At 39.5% G+C, this 25637-nt stretch overlaps 1 protein-coding gene across 1 annotated transcript; it reads right to left on the bottom strand.

Annotated features, from left to right (window-relative positions):
* Positions 1-22457, bottom strand: MYL10 (myosin light chain 10). Its single transcript, XM_052803820.1, has 7 exons — positions 22414-22457; positions 14470-14556; positions 11600-11675; positions 10032-10136; positions 6416-6494; positions 1362-1410; positions 1-600 (listed from the first exon to the last, which is right to left on the bottom strand). The coding sequence occupies exons 1-7, from the start codon at positions 22414-22416 to the stop codon at positions 502-504; spliced, it is 498 nt and encodes a 165-aa protein (XP_052659780.1). The 5' UTR covers positions 22417-22457; the 3' UTR covers positions 1-501.
* Positions 22458-25637: the final 3180 nt, after the last annotated feature.

Here is a 25637-nt window from a genome sequence, read left to right as displayed (position 1 = left end):
GAGACGGAGAGGGCATATTGCATATTCACAAGAGCTTAAGATTGTTTTATTTACACTTTCATTGCTAGGGGCTGTGAAATGGAACAGAATTCGATTTACCAAATACTCTTCCTAGTGCAGTAAGTTAGATTTCTCAATTAATACATGGAACTTATGTATAAAAGACAAGAGGTTAAGCAACACTGCAGTGCCCAGTGGACCATCTGGTGAACATTAGGATTGTCAATAAATCACGAAAGCACCAGTTCATCAAGAAAATTCCATTTCAAACCACTGACAGAAAAAAAAAAAAGGATGGGAAAAAACTCACAAAATTGGTATTTTCATCTTTTATAAAAACAGGAGCATTAAATAACTTTAATCTAATTTCAATTGTTTTATTGGTTCTCTTCTGATGACCACATGGCTTCACATATTGAATGTTTAGCCCTTTGTCTTGCACACAAAAGCATTATGAAATAACTTGGTGCATCGTCACAGGAGAAGCTCATCTCTTTCCTCTTAGTCTTTCTCTTCACCATGGGTGATAACGTAACAGAGGTTCTTATAGTCAAGATTACCAGAGACATCTGGAGGGAAAGCAGCAAACATCTGCTTGATCTGCCAAGCAAACAGGAGATAAGTGTTATGAATGTAGGACTGTGGGACAGCAACATGTACTGCTTTTCATTTTCAACCCAGTTCAGCTCCCTTCTGCCTTGATCCGTTAACCACTATGGAAAATTTTTCCTTAGCTTCAGTAAAATTGAAATAGGAATTAGGACACAACTAGCTAATACAGTCCTGCTAGAATACCAACAAGTTCCCTGTTGAAAAGAGCTCTCCCTGAAATCCAGGTAAGCCCTGGCCAAATAGTGTAGTATAGTCTGCACTCCAGTCTGTTCTTGCCACGAACCAACTCCACTCAATCTCCTTTTCTGAAAATAAAGTCCCTCTAAATTCCTCCCAGCCAGCAGAATCCATGTTCAGTCTCACACAAACCACAAAGTCAGTACCTCATTTCAGAACTCATTTCAAATTTCAAACAAAATAACTCTCACAGAAATGGAAACCAGATCACAGTCCCCACCCAAACCCACTTGAACTCTAGTAAATTCATTGCCCAGCTCACCATAGGAAAGAACAGCAAGAGATAGGCCACGCTTACACTTGGATGGAAGTCCAAAGAATCTGTCTGACTTTGATTTAGCCATGGAGCTATTCAGAAGAGATGCTTTGAATTGTTCCTAATTGCTAGAGCTGGCATCAACCTTCTCTCAGTCTGGATTTCAGCTGAATTCATGCATTTAAAGAGGGGCAAATACTTATTGCTGAATAGTAGCTGGAGATAGATTCCTATTTTGAATAAAGAAGGTCCTTACCTCTTCTTGACTGAACCGGTCTGCCTGTGTCATAAGCATTTCTTTGATGCTGTTCAAATAAAACGAAATAACCTGATTAAAGGGTGATAATGGCACATGACAATTCAGATGGCAAGATCCCTCCTGAAGTTGCATGAAAGAAAATCTGTGTGACTGCATAAATTAAAGCTGTTAATCCTTACGTGATATTGTAAGAGATTTTCTGTGGGCACTGTCAGTGTCAACGCCTTGCTCTGCCAACTTATTTTGCTTTTGTGACATTTTATAGAGGTTTAAAATTGTTTAAGGTTATTACTCTAATTGAAATACAGCAATTTTGTATGCTTATCTTAACCTAAAATGGTAGGTTTTCTCACTTGCTGTTTAAAGTTTGGATCACTTAACAGAACCAAAAGAGAATATTTTCTGTTAAAATCTGAGGATGAAAGGAACAGAGCATGAAATGAGAAAGAGGACTTGAAAGAGAACTCCAACAGCTATTCCGAATCATCATCTGAGAATCCCTTTATTTGCATGCAGTCATTCCCAGAGGAGACTGTGAAACTGCATGAGACCTGTTGTATTTCACGGTACAATGTCTTGATCTGGAGTTACAGCATTGTAACAAGGAGCTTATCCCACACACAATCTGCATCCTATGCAATTACATCAAAGAGAATAGTTTGGGGACAGACTCTCAGCTGATTTACCCTGTGTTTTCAAACCCATTGTGGGAAGTCAGTCGAGCATGTAATTTTTTTTACCTAAGTTCATAGGTGAATAGAAAAGCCAGGAAGAACGATTACAGTTTCTAGTCTAACACCTTTAGACAAAATATCTTTATATTTCACCCAGTTACTCATGTGCTGAGGGTAGTACATGCACAATGTGCTAGAACATCCACCAGTACGAACTCAGTTATAAACATCCCTTTCACTTGCACTAATAATTTCCCCTTCCGGTAGAAGAATTCCTGTATTAATCTTGAAGAGTTTGCATTCATGCTGAAGGGACAGAGTTGTGTCCTTTTGTTACTACCAAAGGTATTTATATATTATGAGGATTTTTTCTAGATCAGTAAAACAGACTACAAACCTGTGATAACAGATGAGCAGTCTGTTGTACAAAAACAAGAGCTGAAACAAGTATAGAAATCTGGTTTAGTTTGTAGATTTGAAAAAAAGGCTGCTTTTTCGAAGAATTTGTTGGCGGAGGTGAGAGCAATAGCTCTTCTGGAAACAGCCCTTTCTGCTTTTTAAAGTGAATATTTATTTCTGCTTTTTAAAGTGAATATTTAAAACTAACTATTTATAATAGAAATCATGCCTGCACAGGAATGCTTCCATATGAGCAAAATTCACCTACTGTGGATGCAGATGTTCAGGCAAAATAGTAAAGCTTCCCTTTCTGCTCCCATACACCATGCGTCTTGAGTGAAAAAAGTCACACAGATAAAAGTGTAGTTTTGATGGTAAAGCTACAGCTGTACTTCCTCATATCTCTGACACACATATTTTTTTCCAGTAAAAGGCTACAATAAAGACATATCCCAATTTGCATAAGAGGCATATACACTTTTGAATCTCTTTCTTGTTGATGTGAAGGGCTCATTTGGAAAGACAGAAAGGGAAAACTGAAAAAAGAAGTTTCTGGGTAATGAATAAGGACTTTACCCACAAGGACAAGAGTTAAAATATCCATGCAAGTTTGGGGAAATACTCTGAAGTCACAGACAGAGCTTAAGCTATTGCATATATTTTTCCTGCATTACTTTACTTAGCAAAGTCTTTCTTCATCTCTTTCTCTCATATTGCTGTTTCTGTTTTGTTATCCTGGCCATTTGTTATGTGACTGCATTTTTTGAAGTGGAATTCACAAATGATCAGTGGGTGCAAGAGTAGAGAGATTCATTCTTATCAGCACAAATTGATTATTGGATATATGCGCACTGGGGTGAACAGCATTAGCAAATGTAAATAGGAAGTGTGATACAGGAAGGAGCTTGGTGAGTAGAAGGAAGCACTTACAGCAATTTTGTCAGAAGTCACAAATAAACTTCATCACAAACAGGACTGAACTAAAAAGAGATCTGGGCACTATGTGTCTTCTTTTCCCATGCTTAAAGTATTTAGGGGAAAAGAAAAGATCAAATATCTAATTATAATCTTCTGATGCACAGCCCAGTAGGCTCTGGCACATTCATAAGGAAGAAGGACTCAGTTAAGGATCTAAGCACATTTTCCATTATTTATTTTATAGGGAAACAAACACTCACAATTTCCAAAGCTAGAGATTATGCACTCTTTTCTTTGTGTATCTTGTTTTCTTTTTTAAAGACTATTTGCTTCTCAAAAAAAAAAAAAAATCAAAGTCTTCTGGGCAAAAAAGAATATCCATTTGCCTTGACGTAGTAGTCTAAATATTATCTCTTGTCCTGGCTGACATCAGTTCCTTCTACAGTTACAAATACTTTGTTGCATTCTTATATTTTCAAAACCTTTTTTAAAATTATCTGTGAAATCTCTGGGACATTTTGGTTTTCCACTGGGTTTGCCCTTTCTACAGTGCTGTCTTGGAGAAAAACACATGAGTTGAAATGAGCAGTGCTCTACAGCTATGATAAGAACCATCATTAGATCAGTCAAACTAGTCTCCAAAGGTCCAGAATTCATGTAAACTCCCTGGGTCCATTTTCATCTGGTACAAATCTGAAAAGTTTTGTTGGCATCAAGGCTAGACACAGTTGATGTTGGCCTGACTCACTTTGTCCAATGAATGGCATTTAGGACTGAATCATCTAACCTTTCCAAACGCTATGCCAGTTTATACCAGCTGAGAATGTGACCTAAAGCATTTTCTCTTTTTGACATCATGCTATAGGAAGGATTTTATGTGTGGTATAACGATGCAGACAAACAAAGTCTGTCACTGAGTTTGGAATTAAGTTATAAACTCCTGGAGCTTCTGGAAAGGTTAGAAGACTCCATCCCAGCTACCATCAGATGGACTAAGTGAGTCATTTCCAGACTAGAGGTGAAAACATGCAGAGGGAAGAGACATAAAAATCCCCAGAAGGATGTTAACTCTATGAACATAAAAAGAAGTTCTGATTAAAAGGTCAACATGGCTGGTTTTGGAGAGGAACATTCCAAGATTTTTTAATATGGAGAAATATTACTTATTAACATTAACTGTCATATTGAAATCGCTGTATAAGCCAACATAAAAATTATTTCAAAACCTTCAAATGTCTAAATTTTGGAAGCATATGAATAGAAGTTAAACCTCAAAGACATTCACGGAATTGATTTAATGGTTTGTTCTGTAATGATCAACATTACCCTCGGGTCTAATAAGTAAACATTATGCTCTGTTGTGGTGATGAACTAAAACAATTGTCTAATGTTAGCTGTGCAGTGGGGGTGGGGACAAGGTTGACCTTTTCCATCAAGGAAAAATAAAAGTATTTCTCTCTCATCTTCATTTTGGAGTGTGATACTGCATTCCTAATTTGCCCCAAACTCCAACTGGCTTCCAGTGTCCAAGGAATGTAGAACTGGACATAGGGTGGCAAGCCACAGATTTTGTATGCAGTATATTGTTACAGATAGTGGTGGGAAATATAACATTTCATGGGTTTTGTATTATCAGAAGGATGTATTTCGTGGTTGTGATTTCACTACTGTGTGATCTGGCCTATTTGGCAACAGGCTACATTTTATTCTGATTGTTTGAGTCACTTCTGATGTGTTTCTCTGACTGTTCCTCCCAAGCTGTTTGGTTAATGTTAACCCCAGAACAATCAGGATGACTGTTAACCCTCTGTTTCTTCTGATTGTTTGCTACATACACTTGTTGTGTTTTAATTAATTTGGAAGTTCTTTAGTGAAAAGACTGTCTCTTTGTTTTTATTTTGCACATTGTGTACCACAATAGGACTCTCATACCCACTGGGGTACTGTCATAGAAAAGCATATTGGTAATGGAAAGAAATATTGTATGTGAATTTTGTATTTCCAACTAACTTTCATGAGACATCGATAATTGCAGATAATTTCATCGAAAACTCCACCTTAGAGGTTCTGGTAAGAGGTTTAGTTTTCATTTACCTTATCACAACATTAGCAGAATTAATTGATGCGAATACAATTTTGTAACTCATGGTTGCCTAATAAACTTCCTATACATATTATGCTTTACAAAATCTACCTGAAATGGCTGCTGCAGTAAAAGTATAGACCCCAAATTCACCAAGGAATTTAAGCATATGCATAAATCTAGGCACATAAAGCATTTCACTGGATCCATACATCAGACCTCTTCATCCACTGCCCTGGTTTGATATCACTTATTTACCTGAAGGCCTGCTTACACTGTTCTGGCAGTGCAATGTACATTTTGTGCATTTTGCACATTTGTGCAATTAGTGCTTAAAGTCCTTTTACCTTGCTTTGTTGGTGTAACAGGTTATGAATACAAATTATGTCCTGCCTCCTTGTTTAAAAAATAGCCATATTGACAATAATTGCCATATTATTAATAGTATTTTTGGGTTGGCTCCCACCATATCTAGTGGAATTTTACAGCAAATTATTGTCTAAAAGCAGAAGGCTCAAACAGTAAACATGTAACAAGGAAAATGTCCTCATTCCCGGAGTTAATTAAATTGATCACTTTTTTTAAAAGGGGACTAGCTTTCTCGTTTTAGTCAAGCACTCTGAGAGTTAGGCACCAGACATTCATTTTAATTTTACATATGGAGTTAATCTACACAGAATCATGTGTTGATTTATATCCAGACCTTCAAAAAAGGCTATCTAATGGCCTACATGTGATTATATTTCCGTTGCCTCTTGCAATGTCTGAAGACAATAACATCTCTTTTTGGTATACAAATACATGCATACAATAGTCCAGTCTTTTAACTCTGGCTTACAAAGCTAAATGTTTCTCTGCCTGACAGTTCCTCTGTCTCTTAAAATACTGTGAAAAATATAGCTTTTAATCAGTTCTTTAAACCTGTGCAATTATCATCATTATTATTATTCTTTTAAAAGGATTTGAAATAAACTTACTAGTCTGCCTTTATGTGGCCTTTTCCTTCTGGGTCGAAAATCTTAAAAGCATTCAGAATGGTTTCTTCTGGGTCTGTGCCTAAAATTAATGAAATATAATTTAGAAGCCTGGATGTATTTCTATAGCTGCTGAATACTTGCTAAGTAATTGCATTCACTTGAAAACAGTGCAAAATGGAGAATTCTGCAGTTATAGGTTTGAAGACAAAGGTTTCTTAAGTTGGCAGCATTTGTCATGTCAGATAAACAATAGAGGTGAACAGTTCAATGCTCAGAAGCTTAAAAATAATAACTCATATCTATTCTATGTCTGCAGGAGAGAAAACTTCCAGGAACTGGTCTCCAATATCAGTACCCAGAGGATTAGTGGCTTTCAGAAATGAAAATATAACAAACTGTTTCCCTCACTGGCTTCCTTTAATCTTGTACTGTACGTTCCTTGTAAAAACACTTTTTGATGTTACTTGTTCTTCGCTATATAGAGAAGAGGTTATTTCCCTCACTAAAGGAAATGGAGCTCATCATAAAATCAGAATGTCAGTGGAATGCAATGGAAACAGGATGATCAATGTAAAATGGTGATCTGCACTTATGTTCTGTAGTGGACTTCCACTTAAGTATCTCTTCATTAAATGTTACTTATAGAAACCGGATGGTTTAAAGCACTAGGCTATGGTTCCAAGATTTTGCTTCTGCTCTTAGCTGGGCCAGAGACTTTTGGTATGACTTTAATTTCCTTGCTCCTCTGTTCCCAGCAGTAAAATGATAGTAATAGTCTTCCTTTTCTTCCACCCTTTATCTGTCCCATTTATTTAGACTGGAAAAAATTTGGGTCGGGGACTAGCTTTCACAGTGCCTTAATCTTGGCTGGGGCTTCCAACCATTCTGTAATACTGCAGATTCTGAGTATACTCGCTTACGGTCAGTGTCAACCCACACCAAAGGATATACTATATACTCTTTTTCTGACTACTCCCCAGTATTTCAAAATATTACGGTAGTATATATAATACAAATCATTATTTATAACTGTAGGAAACCAAATTTACAAGCAGGTAGACTGACCCATGGACAAATGAAGCTACTTGGGATGCTGAAATGTTGAAAGCATGATTAAAAAAAGGTAATAACATGAAGAATTGCAGTTTCAAAGTTTGTTTCAAAGTTTGGCAGAGATACAACCAGAATAGAACCCAGTCAAGGTTCCCTGCTCTAATGACTCCATATACTCCTGATGCCGCCTCAGTTTTCTTTGTTTAAAAGGTTTCACAAGGATTAGCAGTAGTATCTTAGTGGAGATAACAGTGAATAAACCTAAGGCTATATGGCCTCCTTGTCACACACACTGGCCATGTGTATTTTTTTGCCAAGCTGTAGGCAATGTATTCAAATGGCAATAAACATATGATCAATACAAAAAGCGTTGGTATTTAATGAGCGTTTTGATTGTCCCATGAAGAGAGACATCTTCCAGCTCCGAGGAAAGGTCTGCATTTTAAGTAGTCACCACTGTGTGGGGGATTTTTTTTTCCTTACTGTGTTTTACATTTTCTACCCTGTCATATCCTTGGACTTTGGCTTTGAAAAGAAGCAATGCAGCAGGCATTCTTTATTGATTAGCTGGTAAATAAAGTGGTTTCTTTGATGTGCGGCATCTCTGTTTTCTGTACAAATTGTATTATTCTGACTCCCTGTAGAAACAGCTCCATGTGGTTGGCATTAACATAAACCGAGTTTTGTTAGCTGTTCATCTGGCATCATAATCTCAATATATAAAGCTAAAGCTCGTCCTGAAAATCCCAGCTTCCCCTTTATGACAGAAATCAATTATAGCACAACAAATTTTACTTAGAAAGCACCTTTCACCAAATTCTCTGAGTGGTACTTAGCTAATAAAGAGTGTTGCAAAATTGCCATATCCACTTCCTCTAGCCCTTTCTCCCTTTCTAATTGCACTACAAAGGCTCTTCATCCCAATTAGTTTTGATTGGGAATGTGCAGTCTTTTGGCTCTGCTTCCTTTGCATGACAAACCCAACCAGAAGGGCATGACAAGCACAGCTGTGATTTTCCCTTCACCAAATGGAAATTAAAAAAACCCTCCTCCTCTGCTAGTAGCCAACAGGAAACCTGCAGACAAGAGGGGTATGCTTTACCATTCACCTTCCTGTGCTGGCTCTGGTTTTAGGCCACACAATTGGCAGGGCCAGACTCTTTGCCAGCTTCAGCAATCGTAAGAGACAAGAGGGAAGAGGGGAAAGGAAGAAGAGCTCATTTCCATGCTCTGTGTGGTCATAAGTGGTGACAAATAGACAGGAATCGGTGCAGGGCACCCCACAAGATATAGTCACATGTCCCAGAAGGAAGATTATGGAGAAGGGCACTACCTACTCTGCAAGATGACATCTGGAATGTAAAGGTGGAGGTATCACTGTGATCAAGACAGATTGATGTCTGCGTAATAAAATCCCCTCCTGAGTGTCAGTCTACAGCCTTCTCCATCGCCTCTTACACTTTCCAGACATGCTGTGCTCCTTAGCAATAGTGTATTTCTTTGAGGACTAGCTACATTAATTCTTTCTTTCAGAACTCTCTGTTTTCTATTCCAAGCATAGAAAGCCCTTCACTGAAATTGTGCTCAGCAATATAAAGCCAGAGTCCAGCAGCAATACAATAAATGTTTTTAAGAAGATGGGATCAGATTTTTCCATTTTTCTGTTCATTAATTATTTTAACAAACTTCTGGAACGTGCTTGGCTGAGGCCAACCTTTCTTTGAAGGTCAAGGCTTTCACCTATGTCTAATGCATATAGGAAGATGACTAGCGGTTTTTCTTGGCCTCACACTCCCTCTCTTGGAGTTTCTAGCTATTAACAGTATAAGAGAGATGACTAAATTACCAGCTAACAACAAATTTAGTACCCACATTTTCCGAACTCCCTACAGTGATCCCTATATATTCTGTGGCAATGGGCAAAATCCCTTTCCCTCATCATTGTAAACCCACTGAGATTAAATTATTTCAGTTTATCCACTCCATTAAGACTTATTCAGCAAAATCTTCATCCAATGGCAAAAGCACTATTGACCTCAAGTGAAACCAAGGCTGCGCCACTGAGTTAAAACTAATACAGAAAATGAGGGAAAGCCATGTTGCTCCTTCATGCCCTATAACTGCAAGGATGGTGCAGAGGTCATGTCTGCATGATGAGCCAAAGGAGCACAGAAGGTTTTTTTGTAGAAATACTGAACATACTTTTAAACCAGCTAACACTGGGAGTGATACCACTATAGCATGAGCAACAGACTTCAGCCTAGGAACCTGACAGTTAATAACTCATCTACACTCTGCTCCAGGCTGCTGTGATTTCATTACTTTCTGGACCTCAACTCACCACTTTCATGTTAGCTTATGCAAGCTGAAATCACACCTTTGAATTGTCCTCTGGACCGTCCCTTAGCTTTTTCATACTTCAGCTCTGTCTGCAAAAATGGAGATCACTCCTTGCCTTTAAGCATTGTTCTGTGGATACATTATTATAATTTGCAAGGTGCTGAGATATTTCAGTGCTGAGGATCTTTGACAGATACCTCTCCAAGCCCCCAAAGGTACTTACCTTTCAGCTTTTCCCCAAACATAGTAAGGAAGACAGTGAAGTTAATAGGACCTGGCGCCTCCTTCACCATGTCTTCAAGCTCTTCATTCTTGACATTCAGACGACCTGCAGCAGAGATCATTTTTCATAATAAATCACAAATTGTGTTTCAAAAAACGATTCCCATTCATCTCCTCCCACTGGGGAGCTCAGGGCTGTGTGCAACTTTGCTAATAACATGGTAGAACACAACTCCAGAATACCCCAGTGTAAAACAAATTGGCAGAGCTGGCTCTAAGATCAAAGGGTGACTGAAGGAGTAAGAAGGATAAATAATATGGACGTGGCCAGCAGTGGACAAAAGAAGGGGCATTTCTAAATGAACTGGGGGGGGGGGGGGTGGTGGTTTTGGTTTTTTTTTACCTCAGGTGAAATATGGGCCCCACTGATATTAATATAGCAGACTTCAAAGTGACTGAAGTGAATCCAAGGTCTCAGTCTTTGCCCTCCTGTATATTGAGATGCCTTTCTGAGTAGAGGGCAGATGGACGAGTCGAGTAGTCCTATCCCTTCCCCATCTTTGCACAGTCCTATTGATGAAAATTTAGATCCTGGCACCCCTACTCAAATTGAGTGGTAATTTGCTGTGACTGTACTTTATAGGCATTGAAGGGCTTCACTGAACGGGAAAGATACCAGAACTTGCCCTTAGGAAATAAATATTTCAGGGTAACAGTAGCTACAGGCCAAAGTTTGCAAACCTCGTTGTCACAATAAAGAGTTCAGGAGCTTCTGCTCTTTGCACTGACTCTGCTGGCGTCTGATTCCACCCCAGGGAGCACTAAAGATTCTTATCAAGCTCTTTTTAATAAGATCCAGATGGCAAAAGCCCAAATGCCTACATCACTGTTCAAGCCTCAAATGTTGCAACAAGGATACAACTCCAGGTTTGGGATCATGAACATTTTGATTTTTCCTTTCCTTGGGAAGATTTGCTTTAATCTGCTTGATATTATCAGGATTGTGATGCGCATGGAATGGACAATACCTAATCTCATGACATGCACATTCCACCCCACATAAATGCACAATAGCACAGAACCTCACATGAAGTCCTCCTACTTTTGTGTGGGCAGAGGGGCAGCTAGTCCATGACAACAATGTTAATTGGTAGATATTGCATGGCTCCTAGATGAAAAAGGTGCAGCCTGTGAAGCCCGGATTCAGAGGCAAATCAGAAATGCGTGGCATGGACCCCTGCTTGGGTGGGCTTTTTATGAAATAGTTGCAGGGGAGGGATCAGTGCCTTTGGAGAGCTGCCAGCTGCACAGCTCTCTTGCACCCGCCACTGAGTCCCAGAGAGACCTTCATTTTGCTTCTGAAAGAGGCTGCTCAGGAGACTTTCCAGCTGGAGCTATGTAGTAAGATAGCAACTACCATAAAGGAGGAAGATCAAACTGAACAGGTTTCCTTTTGCCTCATGTTTATCTCATTACTTCCCCCACTGTAATTCTAATACAAACTTTTCTTATGTGCTTGAAATTTAAACTGTATTTCTTTTAAGTATTTAATTATTACTACCAGTTTACCTAGTGCAGCAAATGTGTCTCTCAAGTCCGCTTTGTCAATAAAGCCGTCCCTGTTCTGATCCATGATGGTAAAAGCCTGTTGGAAGAAAAAGGAAAATTTATTGCCATTGCCATGTTGCACTGGACAGTGCTACAATCACACCTACCAGTCCAGGGGGTATTATATTCATGGTGTAAAAAAGAATATTTAACTTCCTTTGATTCATCCACATCATGCCACATCATTGCACTTTCCTCACTTTCAACACATTACTGTATCTTGGCAAGAGGCTTAATTAAACCCACCCAAACTTCTTCTTACTAAATTAGTGCTCAGTGCAGCGTGTAGCTGGGCTGAAGCCAATGCTGGCAGCTCCAGCCATTCAGGCCTTAACCCATAGAAGTTTGAATTAGGGAGGCTTTAGTTAGGAAGGATTTAGTCAGTGGTTACTCCATGTGTTTTGTACTTTTCCCATACTTTGTTCCTTTGTGCAGCTATCATATTCTGTAAAACATTTAATTACTGTAGATATCTGTCTTCTATCAAGCTAAAGTCAATTTCTTCTGGGCCTTAAAATGATCCATCATACAGAGAAAGCTGAATTTTCAAAGGTACAGAGAAATATAGGTTTCATAGTGTTATTTATTCAAAGTTTGTTTCCCTTTCCAATAAATTGCATCCTTCAGACTGTACCCTGCGCTCTGACTGACCTTGATGTGTTGACCTTAAATACTTCTTGTCAGGCAAAATTTAACTTTTGATAGAAAAAAACCAGTGCCTTTCTATTTTCAGCTAACACAGAATTTATGTACTCTAACCATTATTTACCAAGCCAGCTAACTGCCTATCTATCTATGTACCTATTTGCATGTCTGTCTATTTGCTGCCGTCACACTTTTAATGTTTCATTGATTTTGAAAGATTTTAACGACCTGAAATTCCCCTGGTCATACAATGGGGAATAGTAGAACCAGACATATCTCTGAAGCTGGTTATCTGTCTGACATATACACATCAATATGAGAGTGTATCTTTACAATGACCAGGAATTATTCTCACTTCAGTATTATTATGAAAGACAACATTCTCCTGAGAATACAGCTCATTGCAGCTACAGTAACTTGCAGAGTTTTAAAGTCTACTGCTCCATGGGGTGCACTTCTTTCCACGATCATATTATATCAACATATCTTCATGTAGTTTTACCTCCAGTTTCTTACAAAGCTCCCCTGCTCACATTCCAGTTTGCCCATGTGATTACTTGCAGCATGCATGTTCATAACCCTTCATTTACCTGCCAAACCATCATCTTATAAAAATTAAGCCCAAGACTTTAGAGTTGTTTTCCCTCCTTTTGGGGGGGGGGCTTGCTTTAAATGATGATCCCCACAATTTGGAAGCAAAACAGAAGAAAATATGAAGAGCAAAGCAGAGCCCAGCAAGCTCACAGAAAACAGGAAGAGAGTTAGGTATGTATTGTAATGGGTGAACTTAAAATAATGTAGTAACAGCAATGCTGAAACATTTTCTGGTGAGCTGGTTGAAATCTGTAGATAAAAATGTTCTGATCAAAAACAGCTTTTCAGAAATACTTGTCCCAAGTATGCAGTTTTTAGACACAGCGTGGTCTTGGTTTTCACTGGACAACTCCACTGCCTCATGCTTTTGGCATTATTCTGCCACCATCCTCCCAGAAACGCTCCTAGTATTATTTAGAGTAGATCAGATACAGCATTCTGACCAGTTCTTCTTTTTATTGGTACATCTTCAAACAGTAGTCCTTGGAGAAAATAAGACTGGAGGTTCATAGGATATGGAGAAGAGGTGGGAGAAGAGTGTTAAACATCTCCCCATTAACTGTAGGGAAAAGGTTAGTGGTTTCAATTCATTTACCTGGGCCATATTCACAATCCTTTGCATGGGTTTTTAGTCTCACTCACACTGAACTTTACTGGTGGGAATGCTCATGAAAAGTAAAGTTGAAAGAAAGCCACATGCACAAACTGAAACAGTAGCTATTTATCCCATTGGAAATTGCCTTGGAGGTGTGAGTTAGCAAAAAATGGGGAAAAAATGAATAATTTAAAATTACAAACCAGTGCAAAATGTGATGGCCTCACAAACATTCTAGAATGTCCACTCAGAAAAAGAGCATAAACTCATCAAACAAATTATCCGTCTTTAATATGCTTAAGCTTTTATGCCAGCCCATTAGATTTACCTCCTCACAGGTAACTGGTCAAAGAATCTACAGTGCATGGTAATACCAAATTCTTTGGGAGCTAAAAGATGCTTACTTAGTTAATCTCAACATGTTGTTTTGTTTTATTGGCATTTATGGAGGAAGTCGGCTGAGGGCTTCTTGGTATTTTTGTTTCTAGTTTGTGGGCAGTATTAGAAGGGCATAGAAGAATATTTTCTATTGCTATTGTGGAACAGTCCACTAATTAAAGCCCTGGTTCAATAAGGCATCTCTATTCAGGATAATACTTGAGCACGTAAGACTATTCTTATTTAAAATACCACTTAAACTTAACTTTAAACATGTGCTAAAGTGTTTTCCTGAATCAGGGCTAAAGTGGATGAGATGATAATTTTCCTTTATTTTGGGGTGGGGGCTTGGGGTCGTTTCAAATAAGTCTAGGTCTTGAGACAGGAGAGTGAGGGAGGGACAGAAAGAAGGAAAGAAAGAATGAAAGAATGAACGAAGGAAAGAACAAACAAACACACAAGGAAAATTATATACCAGCCAAAACCACAGAGATGATTCAGAAAACAACTGTGTGTTCTATTAAAGCAGATGGAGAATTGAATAAGGATTACAAACAAAACCTATGTTATTCATTAGCAATGACAGGAGACTATAGAGAACAGCAGAATAGTGACCAACCTCTTTGAACTCCTGGATCTGGGTTTGTTCAAACATAGAGAATACATTGGAACCACCTTCTATCTTCTTCTTTGCCTTTTTTGGAGCCTGTAATACAAATAAGAAGATTAAATATATATTACTTTGTCTGTTAAGCACCCAGGAAAGCGAATTCCACCTTTAACAGAAGGTAAAATATATACAGTCAAGTAACACAAGAGGATTGTGTTTTGTTATGACAAGGTTTTTAATTCAATCATATATATACATATATATATAAATGGGATGAAAAATGCTCCTTTAGTAACAGATTAATCTGTCACTGAGGCTTTTTGCCATTCCCTTGCTCTGGCGTGGAACCTGACAGCTCAGATATAAACAAGGATGGCTTGTCACTGTGCTGCCTTAAAAAAGGTGAGGGACTCAAAGTGTGACTCACTCTGAATATCACAGCGGGTGCACTGCTTGTTTCCCCAAGGAACTGCCTGTTCCTTGGGTAAAGTCACCTATGCCAGACCATTTGATGCAGAAGACTACTCCCCCTTCTGCCCTGGCTTTTCAGAGCTCTGTACTACAGGAGGAGTGATGTAAGCTTACAGACTCACTTGGAGATGTAAGCTAAAATTCCCAACCTGCTGTTCTCAAGAAATACAAGCAATTCAGGTAAGTGGCTACAGGTACTCCTTCTTCCCAGTTCCCAAGCAGGGACAGGCAGCCAGACTCAAAATGAGGCCCTACATGAAGACTCAGTTCAGGAACTATAATGGGAAATTATATCATTTCCTACTCACATAGAAATGTTTAGAAGTCTGCTCTGTCTGGACCAACACTGACTGCACAGATTCTTCCTATGTAGGAACACCTTCTACACTTGGAGGACAGTCTATATTCTTGCACCAACCTATGACACTACACTACATTGCCTGACTAGTCCATATAATTTTAATATTCAAGATAGTCATCTTAAATAAAAGGGCAGGCCAGCTTTTATCACTATTCTGTAATCTGAAGACTGAGACAGAGAAAGATTGGGGAAAGAGCTACAATGATATCTAAGAATTAATGCTCACTAAAAATCAGTCAGAACTAGACTTTATTATATACCTTTGAATAAGGGCCCAACCAGCTTGCCTAAAACAATACAGTTCTTGTTCTGCAGTAAAGAATAAAATGTGTGGTTCCTAAGGATTACAGAAATGTTTTAATCACAGCATTATCCTTACTTGGGGCAGGATAATAAGCTACATTGCCTTTTGAGTTCCCTTCCAGACAGATTATTTTTTTCTTTATCATTTTTACTTTTAAACTTCATCATCATAGTCCCACCTGGTTCTCATGTCATGGAAAATTAGTCTTACTTAGTTTGGGCTATTCTGCATGAAACAGAAGGCAACTTCTACTGTCTCCTTTCATCAAAATAAAAAAGCCTGTGAAAGTTCAAATTCAATACTGATTTCAAATATCCTGAGGAGCAGAGCAGCTCAAGGAAATATTCCCACCTGACTGTGTTTGAAGTATACATTGTCTGATCAATTTAATTTGCCAGGCAGATTTCCGCACTCAGCCACCCTGTTTCAGATCCCAGGTTGAAAATTAGGGCTATGGTAGACACTCACCCACACACCCACACTCCAGACCTGTCAAGCTCAAATCAGCTAATGCAAAGCACTAAAATCTGGAAATAGGAATGGAAATAAAAAGAAAAATGTATTTGCAGTGAGGATAAAAATAAGGATAGAATGCCACCACAGGCATGGAAAAAAAAAGTGAATAAGTGGAATGTTTAATGAATGTAGAAATATTGATTTTGGAATAAACAGATTCCCTCCTCCTCCTCCACATGAAATAAGTGTTATTTTGAGCAGTAATGGGCAATCTTCCATGTAACGTGAGGTGCCTGGTGGAGGTTTTCAACACTTCCAGATCGAATGGAAATATTAAGAACAATCCTACGTATTTACATGTATTTGTTCCCCGAGGTAAAAAGAAAGCAGATGTTACCCAGCGGAATGTATTGCAAGCTGTCTAGGGGAACTGACCACAGGGCACAAGGCTGGCCTCAGCATTTTTGGATGGGGTAGTAGAACTGGTTCTCCTGTGCTTGTGTAGCTGGTCTTTATGAAGACAAAACATGCTTTACCATTCTCATGCTCTGCTCTGCTGTGACCAAATACAGCATCCATATTCAGCATGATAAATATTCCACACGCTAGCAAACAATCTGCATCTTTTTAAGCTAGCACCACAATGAAGGACAGAGGGCTCCAGCCCCAGGTTTTATTAAATTTAAATGTTAACCACTGGCAATACCTCCATTATTCCTCAGTTTAATGGGTTCTCTGTGCTGTAAGTTTTTAAGCAAGGATTGTAGCTATAAGAAAAGATCAGATAAACCCAAAAGCTGTGGCTCAGTATCTATTAGAAACAGACCAGCAACACAAAAAACCACCCCAAAGTTTCTTTACATTAGTGAAGTCCTATTCGAGGCAAAAAAGTTTGAAGACTAGTTATCCAGAGAGCAATCGCTGTACTAGGAGAAATTCATCTTAGCATGGTATTTGTTCAATGTTGCTCTCTGGTTAGTCACCTCCAGGAATGACAAAGGAGATCAGTGCCCATGTCGCTCAATCTATCTTTAGTTTTTCTGCTGAAGCTCTGGGTGTGGATCCTATTTATGATCTCCTCACTTGTGGAATGGGGCTGAGACCACCAATACATTTCACAGGGGCCAATGAACAGCTGTTGCATGAGAATGGCTTTCCATAACCAGTTTCAAGCTCAGTCTTTTGGCATCAAACATATAGAGCATCCTGGATTATCAGACTCTTGGGTTTTGCGTATGCAGTGTTGGGAATGCAATTTATCTGCTCTGAAAGGCTAGGAAATACATAATCACAGAAAGAAACTGCACCTTGATTTTGCATGACTGGTGGGTAGGCAGGCGCTATGAACAGGAAGGCTGAGAGATAAGTAGGTGGAGCAGAAACAGAATACAGTACATTGTTACTGTCTTTCTGGTGGGTAAGTCAAATTAAAAGGCAGCTCTAGGAGAACAGAAATAGGTCTGTGCTGCTGTCTGACAACTCCAAACACTCCAGAATTTTTTGATGAATAGAATCAGGATTCTGACTCCGGAGTATCTCTCTGAAAAAATGGCATAGTAAAAAGAGCAATACAGAACTGAGCAAACATATGGTTTCTAAACTGTCAAGGATTTAGTAGGTGACCTACAGAAGAGCAAGTGGGTGACTGACACATCACTTCTGTCTGCCTTGATTTCCCCATTTGTAAAATGCAAAGTGTGCTGAGCTGCACTTTGCAAAGATAGCTGCTCTATCTTTGCAACATGTGCTTTGAGACTGACATACAAAACGTGCCAGATGAGAAACTGAAGAGCTGAGAGTCCCCTGGGCTCAGATTCCGAGGCCTCAATAGCACAGCAGTGGGAAGAATGTTGCAACAACTGAACAAGCCTATTAATATTCCTGCCTGAGTGTATTAATCATCCCATTGTGAAGAAAACAACACTTCACTTTAGAAGAGAAACCACAGGCTTGTCGCATATCACTCGTTTGTCTTACTAGTGTTAGCACTCTCCCAATTAGCCTGGATTTTAAAGGGTCTTTTTTTTTTTTGGTTGGTTGGTTGGTTCTTTGGTTGGGTTTGGTTTGTTTTAGAATCTTTAAATGAAAAAATGGAGCCATACCAAAATCTGGTCCCAAGAAAACTCTGTTGAACCAGCCATTTGCTTTGAGCTGAGTTTCCCTCACTGAGGTTCTTTATATTTCTCCTCTCTGGCAGCATCAGGGAGCCAGAGAGAACAAGGATAGTGCAGTGACACAGGCAGGCAGAAACAATGAGTGTGCGCTGCCTTTGCCTCTCTGGATATAAGAATAGGGATTCATTTTTTGTATATTGCGGATGGGGGTGTATGTTCAAGTGAATCAGAGTGAAGAAATCTCTGAATTCAGGGTGACCTAAAAGAAAAGGGGCCAGGGAATCAGTTTATATCTCTACATGCAAAGGAAGAAGGAGCTGAAAATACTTGGTTCTCACTTCAGAACGTGAGGCGTTGTTTACCCTGATAAATTCATAAAAGGCTGGTGCTAGAGCAGGTTTGTGAGACCAGAGATAGAACGGAAGTGATGCTGGATTATTGCAGAACTTTATCATCTCAGCCCCTCAATGAATTTTGCATGCAACCAAGAAACGTATGGTAAAATAGACAAGTTGCTGCAAGATAAACAAAGGCACAGCTCCATAACTGGTGCTACTCTGCACTGACTGCTCGGGTGCACACTCCTACCCTTCAGTAAGTATGAAGTTAACCAACCTCTACTTAGCATTTTCTGCAGAGCAAGAATGTCTCCACAGGCAGTCAGGCAAAATGGGCAGCACTCTGCCAGAAGCCACATTTTTGGTTTGGTTTGGGGAGGTCAGTTCCCTGTTTGGTCCACCATGCCTTAGAACACTCAGAAAATCCTCTAAATAACTAAAGATGACACAGTTTGATATTCCTGACAGCCAAAGTTAAAACACAAGCAGAAACACTTCCCCACTCAGCAACTTATTGTGTCTTCTTTTAATTTTTTTAACAGTGAAGACACCAATGGATAAGCAGGTTTCTTGTGAGGGAGTCCTTCAGAGAAAAAGAGTGGCGTACACTGTTAAGAGCCTGATTCTGTGGTCTTGTACCCTTATGTGTTCATTCAGCTCAGGGCAAACTAGACATAAGATACTACCAGCTTTAAATTGCACTGTTTCACATTTTATACTTCCTTCCTCTGCAACTACATCTGTGACTACAGAAAAGACAGAATCATCCATCATCTTGCTCAGGTTCTGGCCCCTACTGTGATCCACAGTATGATGTTAACTCTGAGTTACTATAACTTTTTCATCCATCACAGCCTCTGCTTGTTTTTCATCCACTCTGGAATCTCAGTGCTGACATTTCCTGTCTTTGAATTTTTGTTATCATTGAATCCAACTTCTGAATCAAAAGTTACATCTCAGGCCCATCCAAGGGATTTTTGCAGCACTGGACAGGATTTTTGTTGATTATTGTCTCACAAGTTTGCTCTGCTGAGATAATTTACATTGCATCTGCACCAAAGCTCCCAGCTATGGACAAGCCACCCCTTTTTTTAGTGTGGTTTAGGTCCTTTTCATGGCAGGTGAGCAGCATAAGGCCAACCCAAGTGCATGCCTTTGAGGGAACAGTCTAGAGGAGTAAGCAACATAAAGTGCTCTAAGGGCACAATTTGCATTTCAAACAGGCAACAGCCTCAGATCGTTCAAATAAAAACCCACGTTATCAGAACTGAGAAACAGAAGATCTTTTTATTACCTACTCTGCACTCACAAACAGATCCCTCCCTTCTCATCCTCACTCCATTTTATATGTAGTCCCAGCCTCCCACACACCCACACAGACACGCACACCTTTGATCCCTGCTAGATAGAAAAATCTGTTGAACTGCATCCTCCCTGCTTCACACTCCCATACACTAAAGCATTCTCCTTTGCCCCACATAAAATCCCTTCCCAATCACAGTCTCCTTTTTTCTCTTCCACAGATATACAGAGAGAATGCATTATCTCCCCAAACTTATCTCAGAACAGCAGATAACCTCTCCGACTGCAGACTGCTCAACCTCTACAACCCAAAATCCACCAGCTGCTTTCCCCACCCAACAAATCGTCTTCTCTGGCATATACATGTCCTCCTCCTTCATGTAAACAGATGAACAGTCCCTCTCTACGTACACAGTCCTCTATGCTCACAGACACGCACGTATGTGTACACACATGCATGTGCAGATGCATACACAAACACTTCAACAGTTAAACAATTGGCCACATTTTCAGCTAGTGAAATCAGCATTGCTCCACTGAGATCAGTACTTCTTTCAGTTCAGGTGGTACATTCCAGACAGTTAAGCAGGCTGCAAAACACATTTGATCAGAATGCAATCTATTTTTGGGTACGCAGTTCCCTTCAGCATACAGAATTTGCTACAAGGTGTCACTCGAACTGAATAAACACAGGAATGTTTTGGGAATAAGAAAAAGGCTTCCCTCTCCTTCTTTCCACTTCTCTTCTTCCCTTCCTTCTCTCCATCAGCACAGAGCATGCAGGGAGACATCACAGACCCAACCTCACTGAAATTCTCTGGAATTAACGGAGAGCTGTAGACAGTTCTCAGAACTCCATTCCACAGCACTTGTGTGGTCTGCTCTTGTTAGAAAAATTATCTCCCTGAACCCTGCCTCTCTCACTCTCATCAGCCCTGTATGTCAGAGCCTAGTAGCACTAGTAATTATTTTTTACTATGCTGCTTTGTCTGCACTAATCCTTTGAAAGTAGCTTTACTGCACATCTGAAATATTATGATGCTATAAAACCTCTGTAATATTTATAAATCCCTTAAGACATCATAAAGAGAGAAAAAAACCTCCCCACAGAGTTCATCTAGCATAATTACATATACATTTCCCTCTGATTAATAAAAAATGATCACTTCCTTATGTAAAGATATTCTTCAGCTTTCTTTCATTAAGGCTATTATTTTCCTTCTATTTTAAATCTGTTTCATGTGTCCCTGTATAGTAAGGTACCTCAGAAGATATTTTCCCAAAACAAAAGGCACAATGAAAAGAACCACCACAGAGAATCGTCAGTTGAACTGGGAGTGAGGAGACAGAATAGTCTCTCGCTATACTTTCGTATCTCCTAACTTAAGCAATTTCACCACAGAATGTCCTGAAATGTCTTCAAACATCAAGCAGCGTGGTGTGTCACTGAACTAAAAAGGAGGGAAGAAAACTGGTAAATAAAATTTGAAAAAAGAGGGGAAAAAGAAAATCTAAGACCCAGCACTTGCCCCCCACCCCACAAAAGGGCTGGCTTAGACGTTAGTGAAACTGATTAAAGGGAACCTGTAAATCCACAACTGAAGAGGAGTAATCAGCACAAGGCACTGCTCACTTCTAAAACAGTGGTGAAGAACGTGATTAGTGGCTCGTGTGCTCAGTGTGAAACCACTGACACTGGGCTTGCACTGAGTGAAACTGGAACCTAGTTTTGTGCGTGGAGTTTAGAAATTACTTTGAATGCGGTTTTATTCTGCTCAGAACAGCACTTGGATCACATTCATCACCTGCTTAAATGGGATCAGGTTTGAACTAAGCTTTGAGAAAGCTTTTCATATACAGCTCCCCCTCTGGCATTCTCCAGAATCAAATATTCCATAGCCCCAGGGAGCCACTGGCCAGCATTACTTTAAGATAGCCTGAAAAGGACCTGCAAAAAGGAGAAAATTAAGGAAAGAGAAAACCGTCAGCTTTTTTTTTTAATATTGTTGTAGTCATTCCTCTGAATTTGCAGAAGACAAAGATAGAGCCCAGTCTGCCCACTGCTCCTTAGGCAGAAGTTCTTCTTTGCTCCTTGGAATCACATCAGGTGCACCTTTGGTGCAGAGGTGGCTGTTGGAGTCCCAGAGCTAAAAGCCACCAGTGAGCAGGGCAAAGAGAAGACACAGAAATTTCTGCCGTACTTCCTACTTCTCCTCTCAGTCTCAAGAGCAACACAGTTACCATTATAGAGATATCCCTTCACCTCACTCCCCATCACACCATGGCAGACCTTAGCACTAATTAACACCAGCCATGCCAGTCATTGCTGCCCTAGTGTATTAGTCTTGGAACGAGATGCGCAAGCACTTCCCTTCAGCAAGTACATCTATGTTCCCTACCTTAACTCATTTGTTAAACACATGCAGAAAAGTCCTTGGAAGTTCACAGCTTGCTTTATGGGGTATATCTTCATTCTGGATGTGATACTAAATAAGTATGAGACTTCATGGGGTCCAGTGTGATCATTAGTGCTCTGTTTGAATTGTTGAGTCAGAAAGAAATACAGGCAGAGATAAACAGACAGACATGGGAAAGAATAAAACCTACCATACTGCTGCTGCTCCTTCCACCCCTTCTCTGCCAACTAGTCAGCCAGCAAACTCAATGCCAATTGTCTCTTTATATAGTGTCACCAAAGAATAAAAATATGCCTGCTCCAAGTTTAGACAATAGATGTAAGGTTGGAAAAGTGCAGTAATTGGATCCCAATATGTTCCAAGCATCTGTTCCATGCATGGCTTTTGCTTTCACAGGAATAATGCGTTAGGTAAGTAGAGTAGGCAGTTGGGATACAATTGTACAGGACTCACAATAAGCTAGAGCTGAAAGGGCTTTCCCATGTACTTCTAAATAATGAACACAGGGCACGCACTAAAAAGATTTTAAGTGGACATGGCATCCTGAGAAAGCAAAAAGAGAAACATGGTCCTTGAGAAAATGCAGAGGAAACTAGCAAAAAATCTGGGCCACTGAGATGTCTGGTAGCTCCAGAGTCTGGTGCATGCATTCAGAGCTCCAGAAAAATGACTGAGGTTCTGTATACGTGCATCTATAACTGGGAGGTATGCTGGAAAAGCACTGCTCTGCAGATGGCAATAAAGTGACTCAGATCAGGTCTGTTTTCCCTGAATCTATCACACATGCCTGAAGTCCAGTGGCCAGATCTCAAGCCTCTGCAAATTGATGGAGAGTCATGGACTTCAAAGCATGAAAAAAGAGATGTGTAGTAATGAATATGGTGTTGAGAGCAGGAGAAAACAGAAGGCAGCATAGGAACCACAAGGGCTGCGTCTCCCAGGGAATGCTCATTAATGCATACACATTCCATCCGATTCATGAATCGTGTTTGGCATTATCACAATGGGCCAAAACATTAACCACTACAAAATGGTGTAATTCCACGGACATGAAATCATACTTCCTAAAGGTCTGATCTGTGTCTGTGAGAGTGTCTATACAGGAACACTGATGCATTAAAAACAGCAGCAGCAATAGGTTTTTCAGGAACATACACTAGCATCTGAAATACTTGTCTACATCAGTCCCACTAACTTTGAGTCACGAAAGTGCTTAACCAATCAACTGAACTTTGAGACAGACATACGTTTAAGTATCTAGTTGAACAAGGACCTTGTTCTTCCTCCAGGTCCAGCCCCCTGCAGTGCTGTCATCTCTAATCTTAGATTTGACTGCATGCTCTTCAGGGCAAGGACTATTTTAGCTGTTGTGAAGTACCTCGAACACCTACAGGGATAATTAAGTAATAAATAAGCATAATATAATTCATCTGGCTTTAGTGAAATTGTCGTGGTTACAAGCTGGAAGTTAGCCTAGTGTTCATTGTTCTGACTTCAGTGACATTATTATACTAATACCTAGTGTAACACAGCATAAAAATAAGTCCCTTAGTCCATTTGCCTGCAACGGCCTGCTGGATAGCAGACCCAGGTTTGTATACTAGATTGAGTACGGTAATCTGAAAAGCTCAAAGTAAGGTTTTTCAGGAAAATCTTACATAATTTCAAAGGTTCATTGTGATAAAGACTTATCACGTTCGCTGGGTTAGATCCTGATTCAGCAAAGCTGTTAAGCATCTGCTTAACTTTAAGCAAGGAATAGTCCCACTGAAATCAATGTAATAGCTCACATACTTACATTTAAGAATATGGTTACTTGTTTTGCAGGATCAGTGCTCTAATCCTAACAAGACAGCCAAATGAGCAGTAGCTTTGTCATTGAGTTCACTAGGTCCAGGATCCCATCCTGTGAATTTTCTGTCCTTTTTTGGAAGAATGCTTATCTTTTCATCCAGCCATTTCATGAGTTTGTCCTAACAGCTCTGTTAACAGATGCTTTGTACTGTTTCTCTGGAAGTTTTGCTTTCTCTTATCCAGTATATCATCAATCATCATTATTATCATCAATTTGCTCCTTCGTTTTCTAGCTTGATCTGCAGGCATTTTCCAATAGTGCATGTATTTTCTACATTGATCTTTGTCTTTTCAGAGTTTCTACATTAAATGAATTCTTCCAAGCTATTTTTAAATGGCATGACATGTTAGGATAAAACCCACACAATACTGTGTGTTTCTAATGCACATGTCCTGAGAGACCAGAACCCTCTCTGCTGAGTCTATAAAACGAATCCACAGAGGAATTAAGGGAGACATACATCTTGGCTTTAAAGGTCTGCTTGCTTCTGCAACTGCCTCCAAATTGTAGAAAGGCTCCAGACTGGAGAGGGGAGGGAGAGAAGGGGGGAATAACATAAGGACTGGAAAAGAAAGGCTTGAATTTAATTGCCCTAAAAATTTCAATCATTCAATCTGGTAATTAGAGAGCTGGCTGATTCAGAAGGCAATTTCATTTGAAAAAAAAAAAGAACCCAACAAGATAATTGATGCTAAGTGAATATTTTACCTGAAATATTAAATACCAAACTTAAGTCTGCCTCCAGGGCCCTTTCTGCTACCCCTTTTTGATCTGTCTTTCTACTTCTTTGTATTTTCCTCTCACATGACTCAACAGAACAGGACACTCCTTCAGAGAATCAGATTGTCACAGGGACAGGTTTATTTGAACTCTCTGTGCTGTGATGGAGACAACATAATGATTTATTAGTAAAGAAAATAATAATAGGAAGTCTCCTGAGATCCAGCCTGGCTGCAAATCTCAGTGAGATTTTCCAGTGTTGAGTCTCCGTGTCTGGCCATAAGCAAAGTTTGATGTCCTACCAAGGGTAACAGCTTTCTTTATGAGCTTATCAAGTATCGGGTAACAGCTTTCTTTATAAACTTAACAATACTTCGCAGAATGTTTCATGTTTATGCTGGACTCTCTGATGCTTCAAAATGATACTTAAAGGTAGATCTCTGCAGCCATGCAGAGCACTGTGGATGTCAGTGTCATAGAGGTCTGATTGCACAGATCTCTTTGCAGGATGGAGAGCAGGGCTGGTTTATTGCACACTGTTCAGAAGAAGTAACTGCTAATTCTCTAATATTTAATAGCCTAATGAACAAGGACAGCATCTCATACACATTTTAAAGGAATGTTGCATGCCTGGAAATTAAGTAGATATTAATTTATACTACCTTTATAGATGGAGAAATTATAAAGAAAATGCCTGTGACACACATGGCATTCTGATACCATGCGTTGTTCTAACTGCTCATCCATGCGCCTTTTTCACACAAAATGCTACACTCTATTCCTCTTAGCAATATTAAATTTTAATCTTAAAACACCTTTTTAAGTGAGATTCCACATCT

Source organism: Harpia harpyja, chromosome 12 (genome assembly GCF_026419915.1).
Source record: "Harpia harpyja isolate bHarHar1 chromosome 12, bHarHar1 primary haplotype, whole genome shotgun sequence".
Taxonomy (NCBI): domain Eukaryota; kingdom Metazoa; phylum Chordata; class Aves; order Accipitriformes; family Accipitridae; genus Harpia; species Harpia harpyja.
The sequence above is the reverse complement of the archived record's forward strand: the minus strand, read 5'-3'. Positions and strand labels throughout refer to the sequence as shown.